This window comes from Prunus avium, chromosome 1 (assembly GCF_965620075.1).
Source record: "Prunus avium chromosome 1, drPruAviu1.hap1.1, whole genome shotgun sequence".
NCBI classification, from domain to species: Eukaryota; Viridiplantae; Streptophyta; class Magnoliopsida; order Rosales; family Rosaceae; genus Prunus; species Prunus avium.
The window spans coordinates 59961451-59975737 of NC_142284.1; the positions used below are offsets into that span (position 1 = coordinate 59961451).

The window sequence follows — 14287 nt, forward strand, 5'->3', positions numbered from 1 at the left end:
TTCACATATACGTGGACTAAGGAAGCATGTTTTGAATAGGTGCTGGGAAATTGCAGAACATTTTCTGCAAATATTCAACAAAATGCACATAATCAGAATAAAAGCTTACGGCCGAAAGAAAAACATAACAAAAAGCCACATGACTCTGATGGAGAATATCAGATTACCCGTCCATGAATGTCAGTGGATAAGGCATTACCCATCCTTTACTCAAGTGCCCTTGTGTGCCTTAGTTTCTTAAGGAACATGAGGAAATATGCTAATAAGTAGAAATAGAACAAGATTAACTAATTACAAACTTCATTGAAATCCAACCACATTTAAACAGAGAACTTACGAAAGCCTTGTAGGAAACACTTTATGAAATAGTAAAATGATTAGGGCCAGAAATTTGAAGTTTAATGACCTTATGAAAGCCTTATATTATAGGGCTTCTCAAGCTACTTCTTATATCATCAGTTAACAATAAAACTTCTTCATCAAACAAGAGTCAATATAAGCCTCATTCCCTTTTGACAATCTTCAGTTTCTGCCAGAGTCAAATCTCCCGTTGACTTTGTATATGCACGGAGCAGTATAATCCACCAGAAACCAGAGTCAACAGGAGCAACTCGCCCAATTGCACTCTAGCCAAAATCTGCAACGACAGTATCTGATTTCCGGATAGGGTCATGAAGCACTTTGAAGCTTGCCGACATGACCCAGTTCGGCATACGGTTTGGGCCCATAGCCGACCCGACCTGACCCGTGAACACCTTTTTTTTTTTTGGTAAAAGGATGAGGGGCAGCGCCCCTAACAAAAAGAACTACAAACAAACTAAGCGGGGTTGGGCAACCCCTACAATATCCTCCACTAGGATTGTAGCAGCCCAAGGAGGCACAGTATCAAATACGCATAATCCCAGATCAATATTATAGCTCCAAGTGGCCAGGCAGTCCGCTAAGCGATTCTTCTCTCTGTAAATATGATTGACATCACAGATATTCAACATATTCATGAGGTTTCTGCAGCTTGCAATTAATCCAGCAAGAGGATGTAGTTCATCAAAAGCAGCCTTATTGGCTAAGTGTACGGCAATGGCAGAGTCCATCTCAACAATCAAAGGGAAAAGCCTTTTATCAACAGCCAGCTTCAAACCAAAGAACAAACCCCACATTTCAGCTTCCAAAATCTGGCCCTTGCCCAAGTTCACAGCGAAGCCACCCTTCCAATCTCCCATAGAGTCCCGGATGACCCCTCCCGCACCAGCAGCTCCAGACAGAGATTTCCTAGAGCCATCAATGTTCAATTTAAAGAGGCCATTTGCAGGCAGCTCCCAAACAAGCGAAATCAACACTTTGGGTTTTTTTCCACTCGGTACAATGGAAGAATCAACCCAGTCATTAATTGCGTGGAGAATTATTCTTTGCGGATAAGGAGGCAACTCCTTCTTATCAGTAAAGATATAATGGTTCCTCCATTTCCAGATAAACCAGCATGTGAACAAGAACACAGAGGACCAAGGCAGACCAGCCCCCCAAGTAGCCTTAGAGCACAAATTCCCCAAAAGCCAGATTTGCAAACTAGTAGTAGATAGGTTAGAGAGTTGTCTAGGAGTGCAGACAGCGTCCCGGACCTTTATGGCATTAGGACACTCTCTGAAGAGATGGAGGGCAGATTCAGAGTGCCAACCACAGAGGCTGCAAGAAGGGTCTGTGGTTAAATTTCTTTTAGTTCTCTGTTCGTTTGTCAGGATTTTGTCTTGGTACGCCAACCAGAAGAAGACTTTCAGTTTATGAGGAACTTTAATTTTCCAAAGCACATCCCAGAAGGGATCAGAACGACCAACGTCTCTGAACAACAAATCATAAGCAGATTTGACAGTGAACACACCATTAGCGGTAGAGTCCCATATATGAACGTCCCTCAGGTTAGTACCAAAACCAGTAGGGTAACTAACAATCTTTTGGACCAAATCCTCACTGAGCATAGTTCTCAACTTATCAACATCCCACCAGTCGTCTTTCATGAACTCAGAAACTGTACAATCAAGTTGGGCAGGCCTTACGATACCTTCATGCTGGATGAGAGGGATGTTAGAGATCCACCTATCATTCCAGAAATGAACACTTTCCCCGTTACCTATCCTCCAAATCATACCTTGCCTGAGTAACTCAGCTCCATGTAAAATACCTCTCCAAGTGGAGGAGCAGACCTTTTTCCCTTGGAGAGTGTTCACTAAGATAGAATGGCCCTTCATATATTTTTCTTCAAAAAATTTTGCCCACAGTCCCGGGTCCCCTCGATGGAGTCTCCACCCCATTTTAGCCAGTAGAGCTTGGTTCATATCTGAAGTTTTTTTGAAGCCCAGGCCCCCTTTGTTCTTGGGGCGGCAAGCTAAGTTTTTTTGAACACCTTAAATTGAATAGATAACCACTTCAAAGTTGGAGAGGTGGACCTGAGAGTAGCAGACTTGTGTTTTTCTTCTTCTATTTTCTTTTTCTTTTTTGATTGGACATTGTGCTCGTCTCTTCCCTCTTTTCATTCATCTTTCCCTAAAGCTACCTCCGTGCACTTTCTGGACCTACAATCTTAGCCGTCCAGTAGATCGTGTAGCCAGAAGCCACGGAAAGCGACCTCCAGCTCCCTTTACAAGACTTGTGTTTTTCTTCTTTTTTTTTCTCTGTCTTTTTTTTTATTGGACATTGTGCGCGTCTCTTCCCTCTCTTTTCATGCCTCTTTCCCCTAAGCTTCCTTGCATTTTCCTGACCTTCAATCTTAGCCGTCCAGCAGATCGTGTAGCCACAGAAAGCGACCCCTGGTTTTGGTTGCTTCCAGAAAATTACCATCTGTCCACTCTGTTTTTCCACGCTTTCTCTGCCACTCTCCGTGTCCTTGACTTTGGGAAGTTCAATAATGTGTTCATCTGCTGCTCAAGGCCAAACCACTGCCCAGAAAAAAATAATCAATTTGTAGTTGGTCTGATCTGAACCAGTATCAATTAATGGATGCCAGGAAAGCCCATAAAGCCTCCTCTTCATCCTCACCATCCTCCTCATCAAAACGTTGGGAGTACCAAGTGTTCTTGAGCTTCAGAGGTGAAGACACACGCAAGGGCTTCACAGGCCACCTCCACGCCGCATTATCTGATGCCGGAATCCGCGCCTTTCTTGACGACAACGAGCTAAAAAGAGCGGAATTTATAAAAACCCAACTGGAGCAGGCAATCGACGGGTCCATGATCTCCATAATTGTCTTCTCCAATAGGTATGCCGATTCCAGTTGGTGTCTTGACGAGCTGGTGAAGATCATGGAGTGTAGAGAAAGATTGGGGCAACAGGTTATTCCATTGTTCTATAATGTTGATGCTTCAGATGTCCGGAAACAAACTGGTAGTTTTGCACAAGCATTTGAGAAACATGAAGCGGGCAAACATGAGAAAGAAAAGGTACTGCGATGGAGAAATGCTCTCAGTCAAGCAGCAGATTTGTGTGGGGAAGATCTTAAAAATGCTGATGGGTAATTACTAATTTCTTGTTTCTTGGATTATCATCTCCTTACTTGACAACCATATGTTTTCTGTCCTTTTTGCTTTTGTTTTTCCAACTATGTTTTAACTATGCATTCTTTCTTATTTGATAATGTTAAATCCCAATCTTATTTGTTAATTATATCTAAATTCTTAACTATGTATAAAAAAAGAAAATAATTTGGTCATTCTAAGTTAGGGATTCAATTTAACCTTGTAGTTTGTTCCACATCGAATGATTCGTAGTTCTGCTTCTTTGTTTAATTGCCAGGCATGAAGCAAAGTTTATCAACAAAATTCTTGGGGTGGTTAATAAGCAGTTGTACAGCAAATACCAATTAGACATCGAACACCTTGTTGGAATTACTTCTCGGGTGAAGGTCTTGAGTAATCACTTGGATATTGAAAATTCAGGTTCTAAGGATGTTGTTCGCATGATTGGTATTTGGGGGATGGGCGGCATTGGGAAAACAACGCTTGCCAAAACCATTTATAACAAATTTGAACGTATCTTTGAAGGTAGGAGTTTCCTTGCAAACGTGAGGGAAGTATTTGCAAACCAACGCAGTAATGGTCTGGTTGGTTTGCAAGAACAACTTCTAAATGATATCTTGAAAAGCGACGGCATAAAGGTTGGCTCTGTTGCTAAAGGGATCGATATGATAAGAGAAAGACTTTGCTGTAAAAGAGCACTTGTCATAATTGACGATGCAGATGATCTACAGCAACTAAAAGCAATAGCTAGAGCTCGTGATTGGTTTGGTCCTGGAAGTAGAATTGTTATAACAACAAGAAATCAACATTTGCTACACCAAGTTGGAGTGGATAGCACATATATGGCTCAAGCAATGAATGAAAAAGAAGCTCTAGAGCTCTTTAGTAGGCATGCCTTCGAAAGTGGTTATCCTAATCAAGAATATCTCAACCTCTCAAACCGTGTAATTCGTTACTGTCAAGGCTTGCCTCTAGCACTTGAAGTTGTGGGGTCTTTTTTGATTAAAAGACCCATAGCGGAGTGGGAAAGCCATTTGGAGAAATTGGAAAGAAGTCCTGATGGAGATATTCAAAACATACTCAGAATAAGCTTTGACGGGCTACCTGATCATACAAACAGAGAGATATTCCTTGATATATCTTGTTTCTTTATTGGAATGGACAGGGACTATGTCACACAAATATTAGATGGATGTGGCTTTTCTGCAACGATCGGAATCAGTGTCCTCATTGAACGGTGCCTTGTAACTGTTAGTGAGCAAAACAAGCTGATGATGCATGATTTGCTTCGAGACATGGGAAGAGTGATCGTTCGTGAAAATGCCCGCGGTCACCCTGAAAAATTTAGTAGATTGTGGAAACATGAAGACGTAACAGATTTATTGAGCGATGAATCTGTAAGTACTTTCCAAGTAAAGTTTTAGAATGCATCATGCAAGAGAAGCATATATATCCTGTGTCTATAATAAATTAAAATGTCCTTTTTCATTTCTTTATTTTTTTTGTTTAGTACAAGCAATAGTCTAAACCAAAGTAAAAGATGGGGTTCTCACACGTCCACACTACCAAGGTGCCATATGAATTTGAACATGAGACCATTTTTCACTTTGCTAGACCATGTTGCCATTTCTTATATTATATTAAGATCAAAGCTCAATTAGGCAAACCAACAAAAAATATGCGCTTTGATTGCAAACACAAACTATAGGGCGTAACATGGTCCAATACTATTAATTATACCTTTTGGTTAATACATACACGGATTTTCATGTTTGTAAATCATTTTTCTAACTCGGTATCTTTTGTTAACAGGGAACTGAAGAAATTGAAGGAGTTGCTCTACATTTGGATTTGGATGTAGATTCGTATCTACATTCGGATCTAGATTTGGCTAGATTCAGTGCACAAGCATTTACCAACATGAAAAAACTGAGGTTACTTCACCTCAGCAACGTAGAGCTCACTGGAGAGTACAAAGATTTTCCCAAAAAGTTAATATGGTTGTGCTGGCATTATTTTCCTTTAGAGTCCATACCAGATGACTTTCCTATGCAACCAAAACTAGTTGCTTTAGACCTGCACCATAGCAAACTCAAAATAGTTTGGAAGGATTGCAAGGTATAATAATCTCAACCTAGTTGTTGTTGGTTCTTTCCTTCTGGTTCTATACATATATTATAGTTCACCTTCTCTTCATTTTGGTTTAATTTCTGTATCAGAGACCTTCCTTTTGGATTTTAATTTCCATTCTAATTTTGTTTTTGTGTAACAGTTGCATCAGAATTTGAAAATCCTTAATCTCAGTCGTTCCTATAGGCTAGCAAAATCACCAGACTTTTCAAAACTCCCAAATCTCGAGGAATTGATATTGGAATCCTGTTGGAGGTTGTCTGAGGTTCACTCATCCATCGGGGATCTTGGAAGACTTTCTTTGGTAAATCTTGGATTCTGCGGAATGCTAAAGGATCTCCCACTGAATTTCTATAAATCCAAGTCTATTGAAACTCTTCTGCTCAATGGTTGTACAAGTTTTGAAAAGTTGGCTGAGGGCTTAGGGGACATGGTATCATTGACAACTCTGAAAGCGGATTCCACAGCCATCAGACAAATTCCATCTTCCATATTACAATTGAAGAAACTGAAAGATTTATCTTTATGTCATGTGGGTGGGTCGCCATCAACAACTCTTTTGCCTCCTTCATTGCAAAGTTTAAGCTCTTTAAGAGCATTAGCTCTTGCAAGCTGGCGTTTAACTGATGATGCGTTCCCCAAGGATCTCGGTAGCCTAATTTACTTAGAAAATTTAAATCTTGCAACCAATGACTTTTGCAGCCTACCAAGCCTCAGTCGTCTTTCAAGGCTTCATGATTTGTCTTTAATTAACTGCAAAAATCTTCGTGCAATCCCAGATTTACCAACAAATTTGAAAGTCTTAAAAGCATATGGCTGCATTGCATTGGAAAAAATGCCAGATTTTTCAGAAATGTCAAATATAAGAGAATTGTATCTACCTGATTCGGGGAAACTCACTGAGATTCCAGGCCTGGATAAGTCATTAAACTCCATGACAAGGATTCATATGGAAAAGTGCACTAATCTCACTGCCGATTTTCGGAAGAACATCCTACAGGTCAATCCCTCTCTCTCTCTCTCTCTCTCTCTCAAACACACACATACATCTTTCTCTTTCTATCACATACAACGCACATGTACACATGCATGCATAAGAACGTATTTCTTATAGAAATTTGGCTCTACATGGTATAGGGATGGACTTCTTGTGGATATGGTGGCATTTTTCTCAGTGGGAATGATATTCCTGATTGGTTCCACTGTGTCCATGACAATGATATTGTGTATTTCACTGTGCCTCAAAGTGATGGTCGTAATTTGAAAGGGTTAACTTTGTTCTTCAGTTTCTCTTCAGAATCGTTCATTTTTCCTCTTCCTTTTTGCATTAGCATTAAAAACATGACCGAGGGTAATGAGCTTGTCGCCAGGATCTTACCCAATTATCCAAATAAGGGTTATTATCTTTGGCAGGGACAGTTATCAAATGACGAGCTCAAATTGCAAGACGGTGATAAAGTCTTGATTGAAATAATAGTGGAGCCAGATAATTGGATGAAGGCGGAGGTGAAGAAAACAGGTGTTAGTCTGGTATGGGACAAATTTATGAACGAAAATATGCTTGATTACCATCTTCGTATGTATGAACTACGCCCATCTCAAAATCTGGTCCTTAGAACATCTGCTTCTTCGAGCCAATAATTTTCGTAGCCTACCAAGTCTCGCTGGTCTTTCAAAGCTCAAAGTCTTGTGTGTAAATGCATGCGAAAATGTTCTTGCAATCCCAGATTTACCAACCAATTTGTCTGTTCTGAAAGCAAATGACTGCCCAGAATTGGAAACAATTCCAGATTTTTCAAAAATGTGGAATATGAGAGAATTGTATCTAAGTGATTCGTTCAAACTGACTGAGGTTCCAGGCTTGGATAAGCCATTAAACTCCATGAGGATTCATATGGAAGGCTGCACCAATCTGACTGCCGATTTTAGGAACAACATCCTACTGGTCTCTCTCTCTCTCTCTCTCTCTCTCTCTCTCTCTCACACACACACAAACATAGAGGCACAGCTGCAGATGCGGCCCATGTAATGATATATGCAAGCATGTATAAGACTGTCCTGCTTCTGGTGTGCAGAGATGGACTTGTTGCGGATTTGGTGGAATTTATTTGAATGGAATTTATGAAATTCCTGATTGGTTCAAATTCGTCAATCATGTGGACAATTTCGTCTTCTTTGAAGTTCAAGTCTATTGAAACTCTTACACTGAATGGTTGTCGGAGATTTGAAAAGTTGGCTGATGGCTTAGGGGACATGGTATCATTGACAACTCTGAAAGCGGATTACACAGCCATCAGACAGATTCCATCTTCCATATTAAAATTGAAGAAACTGAAAGCTTTATCTTTATGTGATGTGAAAGGGTGGCCATCAACAAATCGTTTGCCTCCTTCATTGCAAAGTTTAAGCTCTTTAAGAGAATTAGCTCTTACAAACTGGAGTTTAACTGATGATGCATTCCCTAAGGGTCTCGGTAGCCTAATTTCCTTAGCAAATTTAGATCTTGCAAGCAATGACTTTTGCAGCCTACCAAGCCTCAGTCGCATTTCACAGCTTCAAGATTTGTCTTTAAATAAGTGCAAAAATCTTCGTGCAATCCCAGATTTACCTACAAATTTGAAGGTCTTAAAAGCAGATGACTGCATTGCATTGAAAAAAATGCCAGATTTTTCAGAAATGTCAAATATAAGAGAACTGTATCTACGTGAGTCGGGCAAAATCACTGAGATTCCAGGCCTGGATAAGTCATTAAACTCCATGACAAGGATTCATACGGAAAAGTGCACTAATCTCACTGCTGACTCCAATATGGCGTTGCCGGTTCTATTGCAACATTATAGAACCGACGCAATGACCAGTCAAAGAACGCCGAGTGTAAATAATAAAAATAAATTTGTGCTCTTCAAATTCACACAAGAAAACAAAAGAGTACTGCATATAGAATTTAACCAAGGCAATATTAACACAAAAGCTGAGATTTAAGCTGAAAATCTCTAAGGGGTACACATAATAGTGACAAACGAATTCATCAGTCTCTACAAAATCATCCATGTTTATACTCCGTACTGTTTTCGGCACACTGCAAAGTTGCATTCAATAAATCACTCTCGTTTCTTTTGGCAGTATACTCCTATGAGATCTGGTTAGAAGTCCAGAAGCCCAACTCTAATCTTCCTTTTCTCCAGATTTATGCTCTCTGCTTTCGGCCTCACTGCTAGCATGTTCAATCTGGTCGCCAGTAGCGACCGCAGGATGTTCATCATCTCCTTTATTGATTGATCTAATAAGCATCATTACCACAACCATAAAACCAATTATGTATACAGTTCCAATCCCAATAAATGATGACATAAAGCCCATAAACGATGGACCACCAATTCTTTCCTTTATTATTCTTCCTTCCTTATATCCTTCCAGGAACTGTGAGACTTGAGATGCCTGATCTTCCTCATCAATGCTTTCTGAACCATTAACCTATTTTACAAAATAATGTCAACTGTTTTGAATTTTGATCATGCAAAAGTGTCAAAAATACAAGAGAAGTAAGAAAAACAAGGAAATCTTCAAGTGGCAAACGTAACATGAAATATTATCAGGTGACCTGAAAAAATTACAAAGGAAAACATGTCTACATTTTTGTTACTGCATTCTTTTAGGTAACTTGAGAGGCAACTGAACAATTGAGTAACCTATATCATGATCCCTAGAGGATTAGTTTGGTGATGTATCGATGACTGGTTGGGCCCAGCGCAGGTTCAAACCCAGCTGGCACCCCTCATAAGTTGACCTAGCCACAAAAGAAATTTTTTTTTAAGGTATTACTTATATCCCATATGATTCCATGCTTGAGGGTCAAACATTACAAAGCTATAGCTCCCATCTCAGTTTTTCCTATTAGTAATGTATGATACTCAAGCTCACAGGTAAGATAAGAAGGGAAAGGCTCTACAGGTCATCAGAGATTATCTCAATCATACGTGCAGCCAGCTACTATGATAGTAACTGTGTGCATTTCATAAGTCATCCATTATCTCTACACAGGTCAGTAAACAATCTCGTTTCTAATCTGGAAGCAAACCCAAATTTGGAAGGCATAGACAAAGCAACCTCTTTCCTGACATTGTCTCTTTTTCTGTGTCTCCTTGATGGTATGCTCTTGATCTTCTAATCTCTATATTGTCCTAATGAATTGCTTTTAAGTTTGGAAGAGTCGGACAAAAAACCCTTTGTGCTAGCATTGTTCGTTTTACAGTGTTATCCTTGAGTGGTATGCTCTTCATCTTCTTATCTCTAGCTCGCTTAATTATTTTACTGCTTTCTCAGTTTAATCACCTGCATGGTAAACGAATTGATCTAGGCAAGGATACATGCCTTATAAATAACAGTTTCTTTTCCAATAGAAATTAAATTAGATAAAGAATGTCATGCTGCGCCACAGTCACAACCTATTTCACTCTAAGTTAGGAAACATGTAATCACCAGAACAAATATAAAAAATAAAATAAAATAAAATAAACAATCAACCATATACCATTTTCAAAACTAAATTTATTATGGAGATCTAAAAGAAATCTGAATTTCTAATAACCAATCACTTACAGTAAAGTACTCCTCCATTCGATCCCAAACAACCATTTTTGGAAGTCTTGTCTTCTTGTTGGCTCCAAATGTATCAGCAAAGTCTTCCCACTGTTTGATCCCAACATAACCAAAGACAAAATCCCGATTTGCAGATGCAGCTGATTTCAAAATCTTGATCAGTTTCTTTGATTTCTCTTCATCCTCATCCTCCACAATTGTCAAAACAATTTTCCTTTCATCATCGTTCAACAATTTTAATGTCTCATAATTTATGGGCATGGCCAAAGGGAACAAACTGTGTCTTATAAACTCTTCCAAAAACTCCTCTGCATTTTCAAAACAAATAGGTAAAGCACATAAAGATGAAAAATTTACTCATGATAGAAGAAAATAAAGAATGGATTTTATAACTTGTTGGAATGCAGAATTCTTATTCCAACCATAAGAAATTGTGTCATACGATAAACAGTAAGACATCTAAAGACAGGGATATGTTTGATTACTACGGTCATTAAGGTCAGTTCAGTTGATTAGCATTACAGTCAAGCTCAGCTTGAATTTGGATAAAGATCTATGATTCAGGGGCAACAACTTCAAACTCACCATGTCTCTAACTCTTAAAAGACTGATAACTATCATCTCATAGCTAAGCATGCACCATAAAGCTCGGTCCATTATGAAGAACAAGCATAAGCAAATAGGTTCACTTCTACTAGAAATAAATAAAGCAGGCATACAAAAAGATAATCGATTCATTCGAATGCATTTCACAACAAGAAGCAATATTTATAATGGATCATTGAGGCAAAATAAAAACATTAAACAAATTTATATTCGACTCTCTGAGTAGTGGGAAATAATATTAGAGTCACATTACCTCTGTGATTTTTAAAGAGAAGCTGCATCCCTTATTTTTATTTCAAAGGACTTCACAAAAATTGGGCTTTTGTGCACATCTCAAGCATAAAAGTCACAATGCAATAATAGGATGCAAACAAGATGGCATGAAAAGCACTCTCCTAAATGCCTACTCAACTGCATCAATGACTTTACGTCTAAATAGATGCTTCCTAATGAAAAGACGGATCCTATAAGCAATGCAAGTTGAAGAAATCAAGGAAATGAGATGTCCAACACCAACCCGTAAATATGCAATGTGATGTGTCATTATGACTCGAGAAAGGCCACGTTAACTAAAATGTACTGAATACACACTTTGATGTATTTAGCGGTGAACTAGGACAGATAAACCAAACCCAACTAACCTTCATAGGGGCCATAGAAGATGTTGTGCTCATTGTAAGTTGGATGAAGGGATGCCAAAGCTGGAACTTTGTCAAAATCATACAATACCATTACATCCTCAGAGAAATCCTTTGCAACTGAAAACCAGGCCTTCTTTTTGTACTTTATAGCTAACTTTGATATCAATGACTCATTCAAGCCAAAACCAATGTATATAGGAAAGTAAGTTCCAGCTGCTTGGACAAAGTCGCTAACAGCAGAGTCTGAATCAAGTATAGAAACATCAGGAGCCGCAAACTTTTTCAGATAACGAACAAGCGAATCTGCTTTCCTGGGTCCATTATATTCTATGGGGACGCCATGCATAAAGAGCTTCAGGGTAGGATATGCACTATATCAAAACAAACAAAAATCAACAATATTCAACTGGAAATGAAAATACTGTAATTTAAGGGGGGAAAAAAAGAGCATACTCAATTTCATATTTTCGAGCTAGAGAGGTAAACTTGTCAGCATTAAGTTTTGCTATCACTATTGGCTGTTTCAAGTCAGCAAGCAAGGGAGCAGCTTCATCCAACTACAAAATGCCAAAAATTAAATAAGAAAACAAAAGAAGCAACAAAATTAGTGGGTTGGGGCAGACGAGGTCTAGCCCAGTGACAAAGGGCATTGACTTGCAGTGCAGTAGTGTCATATTCGAATTACCTTGGTAATTGCTTGCATTAAAAATAAATAAAACTAGTGGTTTGGCTGTTGGTAATGTTCAGATTAAGAGTTGTTTTTAATTATCAAAATAACATGGATTTCAACCGGAAAAAAAACTAATTAACATGAATGGATGGATGGATGGATGGATTGATCTTAAATCATTGTTGAAAATTTTACACAGAAAAGCCAGAGAGAGACCTGAGGAGAGAGGCGCTTGCAGTGGCCGCACCATGGGGCGTAGAAATCAACCAAGACCAAGTCCAGGGCTGAAATGGCCGAATCGAAGTTGGAGTCGTCCAGCTCCAACACCTTCCCATCTACAGTCCAAGACGACGACGACGACGACGAAGAATACACAACACCACTACAATCTAGTGCCAATAATACTATCAGCGCCCAACACCACGACACTCTTTCGCCCATCTGCATCATTGTATTTCTTTCCTTCTTTCTCTCCGTCTTTCTTCTCCAACTTGTTTTTTATTTCCATTCTTACTTCACCCAATATTTACATATTTACCTCGCTTTTCCATTATTTTTTTTCTTTTCTTTTTGATGTTGGTGATATTTTTTTTTTTTTGTTCTGAACCATGAGGTGGTCCTGGATGGGCCCCAACTATAGGTGGCACCTTTAAGCATTAACCACAACCCAGACTAATCCCCACTCACACCGGGTCGGCCCATAAGGGGTAAAGTGTTGGCCAAAGTGGTGACTCCGTACGAGAGCAAGGATCGAACCCCTGACCTCTCTTAAGGAATGAGAGTGTCGAACCACTCACACCAACCACCTTGGTTGATGTTGGTGATATTTTAAGAGTACTGATTTCCCACTCTTTTTTTATTAATTAGATGAGGATAATATGGTAAATTCATATTTTTTTATATTAAAAAAATTTAAATTAAAAGAAAAATCAGATAATTGATCTTATTTTTATGAAACACAACTATCCATTATCTTTTTTAATTCTAAAATAAATTTAAATATTTTTTTTTTTAAACTTCTCCCATGAGCGAAAGCGCGTGTGGAGAGTATAGTTATTATAATGTAAGAAGAGGGATCAAACTCGAGTGCAAGAGACCAATAAATTAAAATAAATTAAAAAAAACTTGAGTACAAGAGGGGGGACATACCGTCTTAAACAACTAGATTAACCGACTTTGCGTTATTTTGTTTTTTCTATTCTTTTTCTTTTAGTATTTTTTTTATTGCATTATTTAGATTTCACTCACTCAGTCCTTCAAATATGGAATTACTAATTTCTCCACAAACCTTTCGTAATTAATATATACTAGCCTCTCTGCATGCGCTTCCGCGCCTGCAAGAGGCTTTTTAAAAGAAAAAATTAAATTTATTTTAGAATTAAAAAAGATAATGGGTAGTTGTGTTTTATAAAAAGATGATCCATTATCTGATTTTTCTTTTAATTTTAAAATTTTTTAATATGAAAAAGTGTAAATTTACCATATTATCCTCACATAATTAATAATTTCAATTCTTAATGTTTGTATTAACCAAGGGCATTTTCTGGTATTTTGAATGTTTCACCATTCTCTGCCTTTTGCTTTATATATATATGGATACAATCCCCTTCCATTGATGGATCTCTCAAATAATTTTATTTGAGGGACACCTTTTAGGGTACCCTACGATTGTTTTTTTTAACAATCCAAACCATCTATTTTCAAGTTTTTATTCATAAATCATTCTTGTAAAAAATCAGAAAAATTAAAAATCATTAAGGCATCTAGTTGCTAGCAACAAAATATATAAACACGATGCTTCAAGAAAACACTAAAATAAGAATAATCTAATTGAGTAGTCAAATGGTTTTGGATTCAAGTGATTTTTTTTAGATATGATCTTTGAGGGAATATATAAAACTCAAACGATTCGAATCATTAAAACACAATGCATGGTGGGCCCTACAAGAGTGTCCCTCAAATAAGTTTATTTGAGGGATCTATCAATAGAAGCTCATATATATGTAGGCTTTTTTTAATAAACCCCCTCAAAGTGTATTTGAGTCTCACTTTGCCCCTTAAAACTCATTTTCTTTCACTTTACCCCATTTTTTACACATACCTATCTCACTTTACCCTATTTTTCACACAAACGTCTC

The 14287-nt window shown here is 38.2% G+C and overlaps 2 protein-coding genes and 1 pseudogene across 3 annotated transcripts; 2 read left to right on the forward strand and 1 right to left on the reverse strand.

Annotated features, from left to right (window-relative positions):
• The first annotated feature begins 2719 nt into the window (after nucleotides 1-2719).
• LOC110767030 (TMV resistance protein N-like) lies at nucleotides 2720-6874 on the forward strand (annotated as a pseudogene). The gene is made up of 4 exons (XR_015834623.1): nucleotides 2720-3499; nucleotides 3781-4900; nucleotides 5316-5621; nucleotides 5776-6874. The product of XR_015834623.1 is annotated as a TMV resistance protein N-like (transcript).
• A 399-nt stretch (nucleotides 6875-7273) lies between these two features.
• On the forward strand, nucleotides 7274-8615 carry LOC148298111 (TMV resistance protein N-like). The gene has a single exon (XM_088249778.1). The coding sequence runs from the start codon at nucleotides 7746-7748 to the stop codon at nucleotides 8613-8615; it is 870 nt and encodes a 289-aa protein (XP_088105904.1). The 5' UTR covers nucleotides 7274-7745.
• PDIL5-2 (PDI-like 5-2) lies at nucleotides 8541-12643 on the reverse strand. The gene is made up of 5 exons (XM_021970505.2): nucleotides 12366-12643; nucleotides 11933-12036; nucleotides 11480-11850; nucleotides 10233-10540; nucleotides 8541-9107 (listed from the first exon to the last, which is right to left on the reverse strand). The coding sequence occupies exons 1-5, from the start codon at nucleotides 12597-12599 to the stop codon at nucleotides 8799-8801; spliced, it is 1326 nt and encodes a 441-aa protein (XP_021826197.1). The 5' UTR covers nucleotides 12600-12643; the 3' UTR covers nucleotides 8541-8798.
• Between the last annotated feature and the right edge of the window lie 1644 nt (nucleotides 12644-14287).

Coding starts and splice junctions, on each gene's coding strand:
- LOC148298111 (XM_088249778.1), top strand. CDS start 7,746: ATGGAATTTATGAAATTCCTGATTGGTTCAAATTCGTCAATCATGTGG.
- PDIL5-2 (XM_021970505.2), bottom strand. CDS start 12,599: ATGATGCAGATGGGCGAAAGAGTGTCGTGGTGTTGGGCGCTGATAGTA. Junction 11,851..11,932: donor GCTCGAAAATATGAAATTGA/GTATGCTCTTTT, acceptor GTTTTGATATAG/TGCATATCCTACCCTGAAGC. Junction 10,541..11,479: donor CTTCTATGGCCCCTATGAAG/GTTAGTTGGGTT, acceptor TTGAAAATGCAG/AGGAGTTTTTGGAAGAGTTT.